We start from the raw sequence: 18,380 nt of genomic DNA on the forward strand, positions 1-18,380 counted from the left end.
CATTCCTTCTTTAATCATTCTGCATTGACCATATAATGAAACCAGGTTTTTAAAGACAAAGCATAAATTTTGACCCAAGTGGGTATTTTCTTAAAACTAGATAACAGCTATTAGTTCACATAGTAGTTATTATATGGAATCATTTATCAAGCTGCTTTGGTAGTCTTATAATTGAAAATACCACATTCAATAAAATAAAATGGGATTCCCTGGTATTTTTCTATTTATAGTCTTAATTTTATGTGTATAGATGTAAGACTTGTTATGAAAGCCATCCAAGGACTGAGAAAATGTTAAGTTGGTAAAGCTTTTGGAAAATAGATGCTTTAGCCGGGCGTGGTGGCGCACGCCTTTGATCCCAGCACTCGGGAGGCAGAGGCAGGCGGATCTCTGTGAGTTCAAGGCCAGCCTGGTCTACATAGTGAGTTCCAGGACAGCTGGGGCTACAGGGAGACCCTGTCTCAAAAAGACCAAGAAAAAAATTGTAACTACTGGTAAAATATGGTATAATAGCTTGGATATGTAAACAATAAAACTTGTTAGTGACTTACCAAGTTGGTATGTATTTCAAGTGTTTCTCCCTAGGATATGGCAAGAATTCCACATTTGCTAGTTTATATGGAACAACCAGCAAGAATTAAATCATGCAATAATATTTTTTCAATTATTTACTGAATGCTTGTTTCACATATCACCATAGTCATTACCAGGTTAACCATTAAAACATGCTTTTGAATACCTGCCTCAATAGAAATCTAAGCAGTGTCATTTTGATTTAACCTCATTTGTGAAGTTGATGCAAAGCATACCAACACTCCCTTAATGTGGATTTAGAGCCCACCAAGGCCTCTCTCTAGAGATGCTCCATCATCCCATCTTGCTTATCTTCATTTTAAAAACATTTTAATTTTAGGTATATGAGTGTATTGCCTGCGTGTGTGTAAGTGTACCTATGTCATCAATGCCTGAGGAGGTCAGGTGTCAGATCCCCTGGAAATGGAGTTACAGATGGTTGTCAGCCAACGCATGGGTGCTGGGAATCAAACCCAGGTCCTCTGCAAGAGCAGCCAGTGCTCTTAACTGCTGAGCCACCTCTCCAGGTTTCCCTTCTTTAAAAGCAGGTTCTTGCTTTCCTCATGCACCCGGGCATCCTAGGCCTCCCTGATTCAAACAGATTCTGGTTCTGAAACTGTTTACAATCAACTGACTTGGAAAAAGCCCTGGAACTCATGATTTACTGAAGTATGTCCAAATTTCATAGTCTGTGTAAAGGTAATAAAAGTATTGTGAGAGAGGAGCTATCTCCAAAACATACAATTTTGGTAAAATGGGTGTTGAAGACATTCCTCCTCTCAGCTCTTATAAAAGGATACTAATAGCTGGGCATGGTGGCACACGCCTTTAGTCTCAGCACTCGGGAGGCAGAGGCAGGTAGATCTCTGTGAGCTCAAGGCCAGCCTGGTCTACATAGTGAGTTCCAGGACAGCTGGGGCTACAAGGAGACCCTGTCTCAAAAAGACCAAAAAATAAATAAATAAATAAATAAAGGATACTAATGGACTCATTTTTAACAATGATCTTAACATTATGAAATAGTTTAACTTGACTTTCTCATAAATACATAGCCCACAAATTTTCATCTAGTAATGCACGAAAGCCCAGTTTCAAGTCATTAACTCACGCCCCCCCCCCCCCCCCCCGTTATTTCTAAAAAGGACAAAATTTTGAGGCATCAGAGGTAACCAGGGATGCTAATACTTTGACAAAAGCAGCAAAGGAAATTGAAATTTTATACTACTAAGAACTTTTGCAAGTAAACAACCCTTTGTGGTTCTCTGGAGACAGGCTGGTCTCATCCACATGGGTGCTGGACTTACAGATCTGCACCATCACACAGAGCTTTAAAAATGAAGTTTTAAAAACATCTATTACAATCCAGCTTCAGCAGGCATGTCAAATATGCTAGCTCCTTTTGTAATTTTTCACTATACTATTTTTTTTATGAATATATCACCTGCATGTAGGTAAGTGCACCCGTGTCATGCAATGCCCACGAAGGACATAAGAGGCTGTTGGATCCCCCGTGACTGGAGTTACAGTTATTAGCTGCCATGTGGGTGCTGGGACTGGAACACAGGCCTTCTGCAAGAACAACCAGTGTTCTTAACTGCTGAGCATCTTTCCAGCCCGCCCCCCACAGTACTTCTTGAGGCAAGGTCTTGTACCCCAAGCAGACCTTGAACCAATTACCCTCCTAGGATCACAGGGGCAGCCCAACGACGTCTGGCTCATTTTGTAACTTTGGGTTGTCTTGGTTTGGGGTTTTTTCTTTTGTCCTTTTGAGACAGGGTCTCCCTGTAGCCCCAGATGTCCTGGAACTCACTATGTAGACCAGGCTGGCCTCAAACTCACAAAGATCCACCTGCCTCTGCCTCCCAGGTGCTGGGATAAAAGGCATGCACTACCACACCCAGCTTATTTTGTAACCTCCGTAACTAAAAAATTTGCTTTTATGTATATACGAGTGCAATGCCTGCATGTATGTTAAGTGCACCCGTGTCATGCAATGCCCAAGGGCAGAAGAGGGTGTCGGATCCCATGGAACTGGACTTACAGTTGTTGGCCGCCATGTGGGTTCTGGGATTTGAACCTGGGTCTTTTGAAGACTAGCCAGTGCTCTTAACTGCTGAGCCATCTCTCCAGCCCCTCATTTTGTAACTTTTTGTCTGTGTGTGCATCAGTGCATGTCAATGTGGGTGCCTGCAGAGGCAAGAGGCATCAAGACACCCCCAGGAGCTGGTGCTGTGTTTGTGAGCTGCCCAAAGTGGTTGCTGGGAATCGATCTTGGGTCTTCTGGAAAAGCAAATGCTCTTAACTGCTGAGTCATCTCTTTAGCCCCATTTGAGTTGAGATAATTGAGATGCTGGTTTCAGTGGGTAACAGCTTGACATGAGAAAAATACAAGTATGGGAGGAAAAATAAACATTCAGAGTTTAGGGGCTGCAGACATGGCTTAGCAGTTAAAAGCACTGGCTGTTCTTGCAGAGGACTAGGGTTCCGTTCCCAGCACCCACACGGTGGCTAATAAATATGCTTAACTCCATTCCAGGGCGTCTCATGCCATCTTCTGAGCTCTGCAGACACTGGTGCACTTACAGATTGCAGGCAAAACACTCATACACATAAAAAATCAAATCTTAAAAAATATTGAGGGCTTAAAAAAACGTACATAATGCCAGGCGTTAATCCCAGCACTTGGGAAGCAGAGGCAAGTGGATCTCTGTGAGTTCAAGGCCAGCCTGGTCTACATAGTGAGCTACAGGGAGACCCTGTCTCAAAAAGACCAAAAAGAAAAAAAAAATCATTTTTCCAACCTTTCAGTCCCTGTATTTAATATCATAAAAATGCAAAGAAGAACAAATCAACACACTAATCCACCTCAGTACACTGTAAAAGAGGCAATGCTCGTGCATTGTAGACAGCAGCATGTTACAGCAGCCAGACAACGCAATGGCTGGAAAACCGTCAGGAACAATACCAGCTTTGGAAGATTATTTAAAGGGAGTGGTGAGGAGAGGCTAGAGCAGGATCCTTGTCCCGTTACTTCCACCTAACTGCCTTGAGAAAGGCTCTTTCACTGAACCTTTGGGTGAGGCTGACTTGCCAGTGACATTATCAGGGTCTCGGGCCCACAATGCATGGCTTTTTACCAGGCGTCCTGGGGATTCAAATCATATGCTGTTACCCACTGAGCCGTCTCTTCAGCCCCCCAAAGGAACATTTTGTAACAAGCTCTGAAGTCAGCAATAACTGAAATTGTCATGAAATTTCTCAATGTATACATAATCTAATTTTTAGAGCAAGAATTCAAATAGAATTTTGCATATAAGTTCTTTAAAGCTTGCATAGAATTCCATTTGCAATTCCTTCTAAGAAAAAGGATATTACTTAATTGAAGGAAAAGTTAAGATATAATTCTTAACCTTATTTATAGGACAATTTTTCTTTCATTAATAATGTGGGATTTTTTTTTGCTGAACATTTTGTGAAAACAGGTTATGATTATTAAGTAAAACTGAGATTGAATAAAGCAACAGGGTATCTCAAAGAATTATATAAAATTGCATCTCTGAATTCTAGGGAAGGCTTTGGATGGCTTATTTTAATAACTTTAAAAAAAATCCCCAGTGAGAGAAATGCTTCAAAAACATTGTTTTTTGAGGCAGGGCCTCCCTGTAGCCCCAGCTGGAATGGAACTCACTATGTGAACCAAGCTGACCTCAAGTTCAGAGATCTGACTGCCTCTACCTCCCAAGTGCTGGGATTAAAGTAAAGGTGTGTACCACCATGCCTGACTCAAAAACATTCTTCTTTTTTTTTAAAGTCTTTTTGAGACAGGGTCGTCCTGTAGTCCCAGCTGACCTGAACTCACTATGTAGACCAGGCTGGCCTTAAACTCACAGAGATCTGCCTGCCTCCTGCCTCCCAAGTGCTGGGACTAAAGGCGTGGACCACCATGCCCGGCCAAAAAACATTATTATTAATAGTGATTCTGTTCTAATCTTACTAGAGTATCAGTTTAAGTGCTGTAGAGTATAAAAAGAACAGTGTGAAAATGAAAACTCACTGAGAGCATCTGTGTTCCTAGTTTAATTATGTAGAGTATTGCACTTTATTATTCAACACAAAATGACGTACCAACAATAACATACAGGTACACAATTTAATATTTATTATATGCATTTTATATACATTATTTTTCAACAGCTGTACGTTTGCTTTGTGGTACAATCTTAAAAATTTGCTGATTCATAGTCTGTAAAACAAAAACCTTACAAAACTCATCAAAACCCGCAAACTGATCAGAAAAGGTTTTTGGAAGACTAGAAAAAATACTTTATGGTCTTAATCATGCATTACACAAAGAAAATGTTTAGTTACACCATGAATGAAACACAGCTAAAAAATAAACCTGGGAAAACTAGTCCAAACACAGCAGACTTTTGTATCCTGATTCAACTACTTTTGTATCTTATTTGTAATGCAAATAAAGAATTACTCCAAATATTTTTAAATAAGATCATTTTGTTTGGAATCACAGTAAAGTCAAGATAGGTATCTTGGGGGGAAAAACACCTTGGTTTGTAACTTAAACTATAAAATATTCTGTTTTTAGTCTATTTTAGACTATTCAAAGAGTTCCAAAATAGATATACAGGTTCCTTTAGCACATTAATAAAAGGATATAAAGACCAACAAAAAGTGAAATAAATAATAGGCCATTAGCAAGATGGATAATCCTTGATAAATAAACTTGTAAATACAGTAAGATGTACAAAATATCACATAGTGATAGGATGTCAAGATTAGTTTTTTAGAGTTCATTTGGAGTTACTAAACTCCACTGTTTCATTTTAATACATTTACTAGTCCTTGGTTCATGAAGACATGTATATGATGATGATTTATCATCTTTATGAAGGACTTAGCTGAGCTATATTAGGCAAAAGAATGAAAGAAAGTGGTTATGGGTGATAGGTCAGTGAGATCTCTGTGTTTTAGGGTTGTATAATGCAGAAAAACGTCAATACAATCTTGAGCACTGTTGTGACAGGCTAAATATATAAAAAGACTTATAAAAACTAGAATTTTATCCAAACATTTGTGCAACTAATGCTAAAATATTTTAAGTTAAATTTCTTTTTTTTAAAGCAAAATAAGTTTAAAAGGGGATCTGTGGCATTCAACTGATAAACATAAGATCACTAAGAGATGAAAAAAAGCTACTCTTGGAGCTTGCTTCCCCCACAAGAGCACCACATTCCTAACCCTAAGGCAGCACACAGAGTCCAAAAAAAAGGTCTTTTTGTAAGATCAGACTCCACACTGGCTTAAACACGTTAAAAAAATTCTGTTCGGTTCATAGCCAGTATAGCCCACATATACTGGAGTCCTTTTTCTTTCTGTCCCACAAAATAGTTAATTACAGTTAAACATATGAGCCTGACATTAAGATGTGATTTCCACCAATTTATGCCTGCCCAAACAGCTTTCATCAGGCAGACTACGTGTAGTGTATTATATCAGTAACCCTTCTGATGGCAGTGATGTACACCCTCTTTCTTTCTAACCAAGCAAATCTTTTTTTTCATGTGAGTTGGTGTTGGTTCACACAAACACTTTGGCAAGGGCATCAGCTCCCGCACTGGCGATATATGCTTTTGATGGATGGAAAGCGACATCATAAATTGATTCATCCAATTTCTTCCTATGAGCTGTTATTTCTTGCACACATGTTTTGCTGTCTAAATTCCATAATCTAATAGAGCAGTCGTGGCCTGTAAAAGACAGTAACACTTGTTATCAAGTGGCAATTCTTTTATGAAGTGTGTGGATAGTACATAAGTTTAAACTTACTTCCAGACATCAAATAGATTCCATTGGGATCTACTGCTAGACTCGTAACAGCATCCAAATGTGCTACCATAGAATGAATCATTTTACCTAAACAAACAACAGAAGATTAACGTGACGTGGCAGAAGCTACAATATGCCATCAACAGAAACCACATCATCACTGAAGCAGTATTTTTTTAGTCTTGGAAAACTATTTACAACCTAGAATATACCATTTTAACCATCTGAGAGCATGCCACGAACTGGCTTTTAGAACATTCACAATGCACACCACCATTTTCCAATTCACAATATTTTCATCACTGGAAAAGGAAACCTTGTATTCATTAAGCAATGCTTCCCTATTTGTTCCCTTCCCCAACCCCTAGCAACACTGATTTACTCTTTCTAGGGACTGGCCTATTCTAGATGCTTCACACTAAATGGACCAGAATATGTGGCTCTTGTTTCTGGCTTCTTGATACATCCATGACAGTAATAGCTTGAAGAAAAAAAATTGGGGGCTTGGGGGGAGACCGATGTGTAACAGTTTACTCCAAATTGAAGTATTCCCTTCAGAAGGGGAGAGGGCAGCTCATGAGACTCAGGGAATAAACAAAAGGTCACACGTTTGGGAAAATGAAAACTTGGTAGAACCTCAAAGGCCCCTCTAGTCAGTATGTTTTTGGGGGGTGGGGGGTCTTTTTGAGACAGGGTCTCCCTGTAGCCCTAGCTGTCCTGGAACTCACTATGTAGACCAAGCTGGCCTTGAACTTACAGAGATCCGCCTGCCTCTGCCTCCCAAGTGCTGGGACTAAAGGTGTGCGCCACCACGCCCAGCTTCTAGTATTTTTTTTAAAATTTTTATTATTTTAAATGTATGAGTGCATTGTCTGCATGTAAGTACACCCATGTCGAAGTCAGAGAGGGTATCAGATTCCCCTGGAATTAGAGTTAGGGATGGTTGTTTGCTGCCGTGTGGGTGCTGGGAATCAAACCTGGGCCCTCTGCAAGAACAGACAGTGCTCTTAACCGCTGAGCCCTCACTCCAGGCGACCCCCACCCCCACCCCCGCTGTTTCATAGAGGAGTAACAACTGCTCAAAGAGGAGCCTCTGAGGTGTTCCCATGGGCCCTGCTGTGTGCAAGCTTTGCAGAGCTCCAGGGACGCAGTTTCATGAGTCCTCACCAGTATTGGGCTGGGCTTTGCTTTTCTGCATCATCCCTGCACCTGTCAGTAATCCAATAAAAACTCCACCAAATTGGATTATGGTACAACTATTACTTTTATTTACTGTGGACTTCCTTTCTGGGGTGAATAGATGTGCATGTGTGAGTGTTGCACCCTCCCAGGAAAGTTTGCCACACAACAAAGATTTATTTTTAATTATGTGTATGTGGGGGGGGTGTAAAAGTGTGTATGGGTACCCACAGAAGCCAGAAGAAGGTGGATTCCCTGGAGCTGGAGTTATATACAGGTGGCTGCTAACCTCCCAACTTGGGTTCACTGTAAGAGCACTACCGCTTAACCACTAAGCCATCTCTCCAGCTGCAGAACTCCTCCCCCAACCCCTCTTCCCCTCCTTTGATTTATTGAGAGGGTCTCACACTGTAGCCAAGCTGGCCTGGAACTCCTCATCTACTTCCTCTGCCTCCCAAGTACTACAACTATAGGTCTATACCATCATACACAGCTGCCCCAATAGCTGCTCTTTAAAGGATTAGGGGCTAGCGGTATAGATGAGTGAGCATGTACCTGCTAGCATGTATGAGGCCCTGGGGTCAATCCCTAGTACCACCACCCAAAACAACTGTTTAGCATGAATTCTATAAGACAATGGCAAACAGGACAACAGGGCTGGGGAGATGGCTCAGCTGGTCAAATGCTTGACATACAATCATAACCCTGCATTCAGTCCGCAGCCCAAGCACACTGGCATGCACTGCTAATTCCAGCACCAAGGAAGCAGAACCAGTGACCTCTGGCCTCCGTATGTGTGCACCTGCACACATACACCCACACACCAAAACATAATAGGGTTACAAAGGCTTATGATCCTATAAAGTCTCAATGACAGAACCTAAGATTGTTCTTTATACATGAATTAATCCCCTATCCCCTAGAAGATAGGGATTTATAGCTTAGTAGTAGACTGCTTGCCTAGCATGCTTGAGGTCCTGGGTTCAATCCCTTATACAAACAACAACAACAACAACAAAACAAATCACCAGAAGAGAAAGTCCTACCTAAAGATTCTAGTATCAAGTTCATTCATCCCGTGAAATAAACTTTATACACTGGAAACAAGAAAGCGGGAAGTGGTGTAAAGACATCACAGAAATTATTCTGGATTACCGCAGATACTGGCAAGCACTGCTCTAGAAAACGTACTGTTTAAAAACACAATTTTATTGGTTTTAATTGGGGGGGGGTGCATGTGCACAAAAAAATACAGGTGCCTGCGGAGGCCAAAGGCACTGGATACTCTGGGTTGAGGTTACAGGTAGCTGAGGGCTGTCTGATGTGGATGCTCATAACTGCTAAGCCATCTCTCCAGTCCCTGAAAAATGTAGTTTACTGAGTATCTTCACTTAAGATCTGGTGGACAGGTGGGACTCAAACCCTCTGAGCTCCCTTCCCCTCAGATCTGAACACTGGTCCTTCAGAGCTGTAAAAAGAGGAAATGCAGCCGGGCATGGTGGGCACGCCTTTGATCCCAGCTCTCGGGAGGCAGAGACAGGCGGATCTCTGTGAGTTCAAGGCCAGCCTGGTCTACATAGTGAGTTCCAGGGCAGCTGGGGCTACAGGGAGACCCTGTCTCAGAAAAACAAAACAAACAAACAAAAAAGGAAAGGTGCCCCTGAAGCTGGCTTCACAGGGTTGACTAGACAGCTTGTGAGACAGTTTCAAACAGGACACAAAGTTAACAGGAAGGTGAAATGAAATTAAAAACACGCTGTGAATACAAAGTTGTGCTGTACAAAAGTTTTGGGGGCAAGGGCATCCTGCCCTGGTAACATATATTCATATATTTTGATGGACAGAAAGCAACATCTCACACTGATTCATCCTGAGGCTGAAGAGATGGCTCAGAAGGTAAAGGCGTTTGCCACCAAGTCTAATGACCTGAGTGGAGACCAAGAACACACATGTTGGAAGGAGAACCAACTTCTGCAGTTGCCCTCTGACCTGTACCTGTGCACGTGCGCACACACACACACACACACACACACACACAAATAAATACATATTTTAAAATTGATTCTGAGCTGTAGAGTTGTCCAACTTCTGCAGTATCCCCTGACCTATACCTGTATGCACACGCACACAAAAATAAATACATATTTTTAAAAATTGATTCTGGTCTGGAGAGTTGGCTCAGTGGTTAAAGAGCACTGACTGTTCTTACAGAGGATCCAGGTTCGATTTCTAGCACCCACATGGTGGCTAACAACCATCCCTAACTCCAGTTCCAGGGGAATCCAATGCCATCTTCTGACCTCCCTGGGCATTGCACGACACAGGTGCACTTACACACATGCAGGCATAACACTCATACACATAAAATAAAAATAAACTAAAAGAAAAACTGATTCTACATATCAAGTTCCAGGCCAGCGGGGGCTACAAAGAAACCATGTCTCAAAAAAAGATCAATCAATCGATCAATCAATCAACTGATTCATCGAAGAAGGGAATAAAATAGCAAATACCAATACTTTAAAAATCTATTCCCCTTTAGTCAGCAATGTGTCTATTACTCAAATGCCTGGATGTTCCAAATGTAAGACAGGAAGTCTTCTGTAACATTTTAGTTTTGATCATTTCCCATACTGCTAGTCATTTAGGACATTTTACACTATGACATGAAAGAGGTCTGTTTTCCTGACTTAACACGGGGCCATGACTGTTGACCTGAACACACTACTGCAACAATCAAATATGCAAAATTTTACTCCCCAAACTATAAAAAGTCATGTCACTTTTTGGTAGTATTAAACAGCTACCATTTGAGTACAAAATTAAAGATGCCTCTAATCATTTACAATCACAGCTGTCTATTTCTCATCACTAAGGTTAATTAACAGATTAATTTTAAAAGTTGCTGTCAGTGTGAGTTACAGAAAATTGATTTAATACAGCATCTTTTCAAAAATGTACTTGTGTAAATTCTTTGGGAATGTCATACCATGTATTTTGAACAGATTCAGCCCCCACTCCTCCCAGATCCACCCCACCTCTCTTAATCCCTCCCAACTTCATGGTCTTTTAAAAGAAAACAAAAACAAAAACTGAAACCAGCAAGCCCAGTTTGTGCCGACCATAAAGTCATGGCGCAGGGCCATCCACTAGTCTAGTGGCCACACTCTTATAGAAAACCGATTCTCCCTCCCTCAGAAGCTAGCACTTGTCAAGAGCTCCTCAATTGGGGGTAAGTGCTCATGAGTCCATCCTGCTCCCTGCTAGCATGCTGACTAGTTAGATCTTGCACAGGCAATGACAGCCTGTTTTAATATTTTATTTATTAATTTTATTTTAGGTGTATGAGTGCTTCCCCTGCACGTTAAATGCAAAATGTACATGAAATGCCCGCAGAAGCCAGAAGTGGGTGCTGGGAATAAACCCCAGTCCCCTTCAAGAGCAGCCAGTGCACTTAACTGCTGCCCTTCACTCCTTTCTTCAAAACTATACAGCACTAGACACGTACTTTTGCTTTTTGGACACTACTAAAATTCCTAAACATCTCTCTAAAAAGCTAAGTTTTTGTTAAAAAAGGAAACTTTCTGCTGGATAGAGTGCCATACACCTGTGATCCCAGACACTCTGGAGGCTAAAAGGGAAGCAGAGCTTGAGTCCACGAGTTCTCCAACAGTTCTCCTCTGGCCCAAGGAGCAGAGTGACCTCAGCTCAAACAACCAACAAACCTTTCTAGGACACACATTGCAGCAATGGGAGATTGTTGTACTTCACCAAAACAGTCATGATTTGAAAAGGCACGTAACTGAAAACACCTACATCAATACCAATGTGACTCCCCTGCAGTACGTGAACCTGTGAATATTTGTACACAGATAAATAAATACAGATTCCCAATCTGTTATACAGAGCTAAAAGGAATTTTCCCATGAAAGTGTTAGTGAACAAAAAGATCTTACACAAGCCTCAAGTCTGAAACTTATTATCATTTCCTATTCTAGTCTGTTGCACAGCTTGATAATCTGTTGCCCTATAATTGAGATTTCTGAGTCCTTCAATAACCTGTCTTTGTAGCTCCAGCTGACCTGGAACTCACTATGTAGACCAGGCTGGCCTCTGCCTACCTCTGCCTCCCAAGTGCTGGGATTACAGGCGTGTGCCACAATGCACGGCATTCAAAGTAGCCTTTTTAAGCTGTCAGACCTTTCCTGAAAGACAGTATTTTATGAAACAGAGAAAGACTGTCTTTAAGAACACTCACACATGGGCTCATGAGATAGTTCAGCAGGTAAAGCATTTGCTATACAAGTTTGATGACCTGAGTTTGATCCCTGGAATCCACAGTTGCCCTCTGACCATCATGTGTGCCCTGACTCACACGCACGCACACACACACACACACAAATAAATTTTAAAAATTAAAAAATTCATATGCACCCATGTCCAAACTTTAATTTGAAATCACTACAATTGGAAAGTTTCCTTACCACAACCACAAGCTATGCAGTAAGACGGTAACAAACAACATATACTATCCCATCATTTGATTTACTGAGAACAGTTTAAGAATGTATTTGAAGTAATGTCTTTTGCTATATTAAAACAGAATATGAAAAATACTCAAATGGAAGAATTTGTATCTAATGAAAATGATATGAAGAAATTATAATAGGGAAAGTATTGTGTATAGTCAAAACTAAAACTTGCACATTATAAGAGGCAAAACCATGAGTTAAAATATCTTAGAGTCAGGGATATAACTCAGTGGTCAAGTGTTTATCTAGCATAATTCCCCAGAACCTTTTAAAAAAAAGTTTAACCTGACAATTTCATAGACCAAAAGCCAACATATAAAAGAATAGCACTTTGAAATTTTTTAAAATTTATTTTTATGTGTATGAGTGTTCTGCCTGCATGTACATAAGTATATCCATGTTGTATGATGCCCGTGGAAGCCAGAAGACGGTGTTGGATCCCCTGGAACTAGAGTTACAGAGAGATGTTAGCGGAAATGTGGGTACTAGGAAACCAAACCAAATCCAGGTCCTCTGCAAGAACAGCACTCTAAACCATCTCAAATATTAATATGAAAATAATCTGCTTACCCGTTTTATTGTCAAAAAACTTGATGTGTCTATCTTCATGAGCAGTTATTGTAACAGGAAGTGTGGGATGACTTACTACTCTGTTAATATGACTACCAGATTGTAAACCTGAAAAATAAAGGAACACGGTATTTAAAATTTAAAGCACCTGGGCTAAAGCTATATTAATAGCTCAGAGGGAGAGCACATACCTAGCATGTGTGAGGTCCTGGGCTTAACTTTCAGCATTAAAAACTTAAAACTCAAACCTTCAGGTAGAAACTGGATTAATAGTCAAAGTCAATCATTCTTAATATAAATAAGAACTCTGAGATGTTTAACTAAAACACATTTATTTTATCCATGTAAAGGGAAGAGAGAGAACAGGGTTGAGGGGACACTGGGAAAGACACTTTGAATATAATTTGTTTTTTTGGTAATCCCAGCACTCAGGAGGCTAAGGCAGGATTCTGAGTTCAAAGCCCATGTACACTTCTCTTTATCCCTCTTTTCTTCCCTTCCTTCCTTCCCTCTCTCGTTCCCTCCCTCCCTCCTTCCTTCATTCTCCCCGCCCCTTCTTTCAACAGGGCCACATTATATAGCCCTGGCTGGCCTGGAATTTGTGACATAGATCAGGCTGGCCTTAAAGTCACAGAGATCTGCCTGCCTCTATCTCCTAGGTGCTGGGAAGGTGTGTGTCACCATGATCAGCTTCACTATACTTTCGAGGTCCTGTTTCAAAAGGACAAAACAATATCCCCCTCCCTCCCTAAATATAATCTGACAACAGAACTATGTAAATATTTCACATAATTATCATTTTTGAAAAAATCAGAAGTAAAATTAAATGAATGGTAGCATAATCTCAAAAAACCTAATGCTGTTAGGTTCTAGGTTAAGTGCAGTATTCAGTATATATACCCTCAGTGGGATCTATCCTAATGCAAGCTATCATCAACAAGCTGGTACGACACAGTGGCGGCACTATGAGACAACCATGTAGGGACCACGGGAAAAATGAAGTGAGAAATGAAAAGGATGCTTTTGTGAAAACCAGGATAAATCTGCATTTGCATTGGAAGACTTTTACTTTGTAAAAAATTCACATTTCCTAGGTCTATCCATAGGAAAAAAGACTAAAACAGGAACAAGCCCAAAGTCATGAAGACCGTGAGGATAAGGCCCATTGCTTAGCACCCAGACTCGAGTCTTCTGAATGCCACCGCCTATAAAAACCAACCACAACTCCTTAGAGCAATCGATGAACCCAGACCTGAGGCAAAAATGAACAAGATGAACTTACATGTTTGTCATATTGAGAAAGCAACAAAGCTATCAACTACCATAGCTGAAGGTCAGCCATGCAAGAGCTGACCTGAATAAGCCACCCCTGGTCAAATGGAGATCACCCAACAGCTTTAAAGAGAAATGTCTTCAGTGAACTGAAACACAAATAGATCTTTATCTACACAATATTATAGTATCAAAACACCATTATTTTGAGAATTGGCAAAAAGCGGGAAGGGGATTCAATTTATCTTGCCTTCCATTCACAATGAGTAACTTCAAGGTAAGCAATCTACTGACAGAATGTTTCTTTTTATGTAAGTATTTTAGTTAATAATTAGAGAAGGAATAAGAAATCATTATTCAATACACAGTTAATAAATGGATCAAGACAAAAATTAACAGAGAAAACAGCACAAAAAGATAAAGAATCAGACGATATCGACCTATGATAACAGTTCACTCACTGTTCTTTGAAGTAGTCTTTGCTAAAAACCTTTTAAAATTTAAGAAAGAAAATCACTGAAGTTGAATTTGAATGAGTCTCTGTTATATACAGCCAATTAGGATGGACAGAGAGTATCTTTCAATGTCCACAGGATGCAATCAGCAAAACCTAACTCTGGGAAACTGGATAAACTAATCAACTTCTTCAATTTAAAAAAAAAAGAAAGAAAGGGGCCGGGCGTGGTGGCGCATGCCTTTAATCCCAGCACTCGGGAGGCAGAGGCAGAGGCAGAGGCAGACGGATCTCTGTGAGTTCAAGGCCAGCCTGATCTACATAGTGAGTTCCAGGACAGCTGAGGCTACAGGGAGACCCTGTCTCAAAAAGACCAAAAAAAAAAAAAGAAAAAGAAAACAGAACGGCTATAGGTAACCTGTAGGTGAACAGGGACTTGTCAACCAATCACAATCCACAGACTTCTGTGGGTCCCTCTGAAAGTAACGGCAACACACCCACACTTGCAAATTGGCTCTTTATAAATCATTACTGCAGTGGGTGAGGAGATCGGGTTCATGATATCACAGTCTCTTACTTTCATTCACGTTACTTCCTTGTCCCTTCATACCCACTCAAGCTTTCCAGGACTCCTTAGATGATGAAATTATTTTTCTCTCCTAAATACAGTCAGTATGAGAATTAGCCACAAGACCACTTTCCTACACATAATTCTTTTAAAGAAAATTCAAAAAAACTCACGAAAACTTACCAGAATCTACCTGTGATGAAAGTGTCACCAATGACTGTGACGTCTCTAAGTCATAAATTACTGCACTACCAGTGTTGAAAGAAGCCACCATGTGAGCTGGATCACAGCCTATGAAGTCAACCCATGTAGGTGTCCCATGCTCTGAAAAGAGTCCAAAACAAGACAACCGAACTTGAAATTTCTACCTTTTTAAATAAAGGGGATTTCAGTGTTTTATTTATTTTTGTGTGTATGAGCGTTTTGCCCCCATGTAGCTGAGTGCACCACTTGCATGCAATGCCTGCAGAGGCCAGAAAGAAGGTGTAAGAGTCCCTGGAACTGGAGTTACAGGCAGTTGTTAGCTGCTATGTGGGTGCTGGAAACCAAACCTGGTGCCTCTTTAAGAGCAGCCAATGCTCTTAACGGCTGAGCCATCTCTCCAGCCCCCTCAAATATTCTTAAAAATATTTATTATTTTTATTTTACATGTGTGAGTGTACTGTCTGTATGTATGCAAGTGCACCCGTGTCATGCAATGCCAGAGAGGTCAGAAGAGCACCCTGTGTCAGTGCTCTTACGTGCTGGGCCATCTCTCCAAACCACTCAAATATTCTTGAAATATGTTTGTAATAAAAATGAAAACAATGTGTTAGGGTAGTAAAGTTAAAAAAAATCAATTATTTAAAAAAAATTTTTATATATAACATCCTATTTTACATTATAAAAAATACAACCAAAAATATATAGAGTAGATATATACAAAAATTAGTAGTCAAGCATGTGGAATCCCTGTTCTAGTCCACAGTAGAGAAAAAAAATCTTGTTAGGTCTTTGGAACTACTTGCCAACTTTCTTAGGGAAAATGAAAAGCTGACATCTCATACACCATTACCAGGGACACTCCTTACCTGTCAGATTACGTAAGCTTTATCAAGGAGCCAATGCAAGTCAGAACTTTCTATAAAACGAAGCTAGGGCCAGGCATGGAGGTGCATGCTTTTTTAAATCCCAGCAGAGGCCGGAGGATCTCTGTCAGTTCTAGCCTCCCTGGTCTATCTAGAGGGAGACCCTGTCTCAAAGAAGTACAAAATCCAACCAAACAAAAAAAAAGAAGAATGGACTGTGGGCCCCACTGGTGCCATAGTTTCCAAAAGTGGCCCAAGCGGCAATTTTCTTCTTTTAATACATTAAATGCAAATAGCAAGATTAATGCACAATTAGGTAAAATCTGCAGTCTAGTCATTAGATGATGCAAGAATCAAATATCTAAATTCTACTCTAATATTAGTAGAATCACCAACATACAAAAAAGATACACAAAATTGAGCGTATGTCTTAAAACAGTATATATTCAAATACAAGCAAAGGTCAAATTAAAAGAATTTGAAAAACTCAGAAAATAAGAACAACAAAACTATATAAGCAAATACATAAATATCTTCAGAAGATAAAATGCTGGGTGAAGCTTTCTCTAATAAGATGTGAGGCTGGCAAGATGGCTCAGCAGTAAAGGGCACGTGCTGCCAAGCCTGACAACCTGAGCTCAGCCCCAAGGACCCACAGAGTAGAAGGGAGACCCAACCACTGCTATGACATTTGTTCACACACAAATGTAAAAATGTTAAGGGGATTTAAAATCATGAGAGTAATCTGATTTGTGCTTTCCATAACAGTGCTGTAATGACCATGACGCACCTCACTCTACTCTGTGTACTCAAAGTCACGGCACACACAGCTACGGATAGGCATATGTTTAGACCACAATCCCTCCCGTCCTTATGAGCAGTCACCAGAGCAGGCAGAGTGCTTCCTGTTGCCCCTCTAAAGCAGCATCTTTGTCTGCTTCGCTGCTATATGCAAACACTTCTATTTTTAAACAGAACACAATCTGAAATAAAAAGCACTGAGCAACAGTCCATATTTACAAACCACTTCAAGTCAAAATGACTCAGCAAGGGGCTGGAGAGATGGCTCAGAGGTGAAGAACACTGACTGTTCTTACAGAAGACGCGGGTTTGAATCCCACCCCACATGGCAGCTAACAACTGTCTGTAACTCCAGTTCCAGGGGATCCGACAGCCTCTTCTGTCTTCTGCGGGCATTGCACGACCTGGGTGCACTTACCTAAGTACATGCAATACACACATACAGATAAAATTTTAAAAAAAGAATGAATAAAACCATTACAGTTCGTTTTATAAAATTCTTTTAACATACTGCTCTCTTTGGAGCAGTAAATAATTCTTTGTCCCTTTTATTCTCCAATTCCTTAAACAAATGCTGTTCTGGGGCCAGGAAGGTGACTCAGTAAGTAGAGGCACTACCACGACATAAGGACTGACCCCCACAAGTTGTACTCTAACCTCCTTCCACATGTGCACCATGACACTCACGCACGCATGCACACAGAAATAAATGTAAAAACTTTTTAAAATGCTCTTTGGGCTGGGGAGAGCTCAGCAGTTGAGTGCTTGCTGCTCTAGCAGAGGACCAGAACTCCTTCCCAGCACCCACATCATGCAGCACACAGCTTCCTGTAACTCTAGCTTCCAGGGATCCAACACTCTCTTCTCACATGCATGCGCACAAAGAATAAAATAAATCTTTTAAAAAACACTGCTCTTGGGCAGGAGAGATGGCTCAGCGGTTAAGAACACTGGTTGTTCTTGCAGAAGACCCAGGTTCGTATCCCAGCACCCACAAGGCAGCTAACAACTGTGCGTAACTCCAGTTCCAGGGGATCAGAGAGCCTCTTCTGTCTTCCACGGGCATTGCATGACATGGGTGCACTTACCTACATGCAGTACATAATAAATAAAATTCAAAACAAAACAAAAAGAAAACACTGCTCTTGATAGAGAAAAATTGTACTTACCCTTGTCTCCATTGTAAGTGCAAATACATGGCAATTTTTCTTGTGGATTCCATAACCTAACAGTGCCATCTGCTGAACAAGATAGCAATTGATTTTTTATGCCACTATAGGCAAGACTCCAGACTGCATCTGTATGAGCAACTAAAGTGCCAGCTAGAACATTTGCCTCTGGGAAGAAAAGAAACAACAAACATTAGCTGAAAGAAGTTTGACAAATGACATAATTAAATATTAAAAACACCTATAAAAGCCACAAGACAACAAACCAAAGCACAGACTGCAACAATTTCTAAGCATGGACTTATAGGCTAATTTTATCATACATCATCACATATCTAAGCATGGACTTTC

The 18,380-nt window shown here is 40.6% G+C and overlaps 1 protein-coding gene across 1 annotated transcript in view; it reads right to left on the reverse strand.

Annotated features, from left to right (window-relative positions):
• Positions 1-4,709: 4,709 nt before the first annotated feature.
• Positions 4,710-18,380, reverse strand: part of Strn3 (striatin 3) — a 78,763-nt gene continuing 65,092 nt past the window's right edge. The window contains exons 12-16 of the mRNA XM_008838799.3: positions 18,030-18,197; positions 15,176-15,316; positions 12,699-12,806; positions 6,418-6,504; positions 4,710-6,338 (exon numbers count right to left, since the gene is read on the reverse strand). Of these exons, the coding sequence (XP_008837021.2) occupies positions 6,169-6,338; positions 6,418-6,504; positions 12,699-12,806; positions 15,176-15,316; positions 18,030-18,197 (674 nt within the window). The 3' untranslated portion in view covers positions 4,710-6,168. The remainder of the gene's footprint in view (positions 6,339-6,417; positions 6,505-12,698; positions 12,807-15,175; positions 15,317-18,029; positions 18,198-18,380) is intronic.

This window comes from Nannospalax galili, unplaced genomic scaffold (assembly GCF_000622305.1).
Source record: "Nannospalax galili isolate Female #2095 unplaced genomic scaffold, S.galili_v1.0 scaffold1619, whole genome shotgun sequence".
NCBI lineage: Eukaryota > Metazoa > Chordata > Mammalia > Rodentia > Spalacidae > Nannospalax > Nannospalax galili.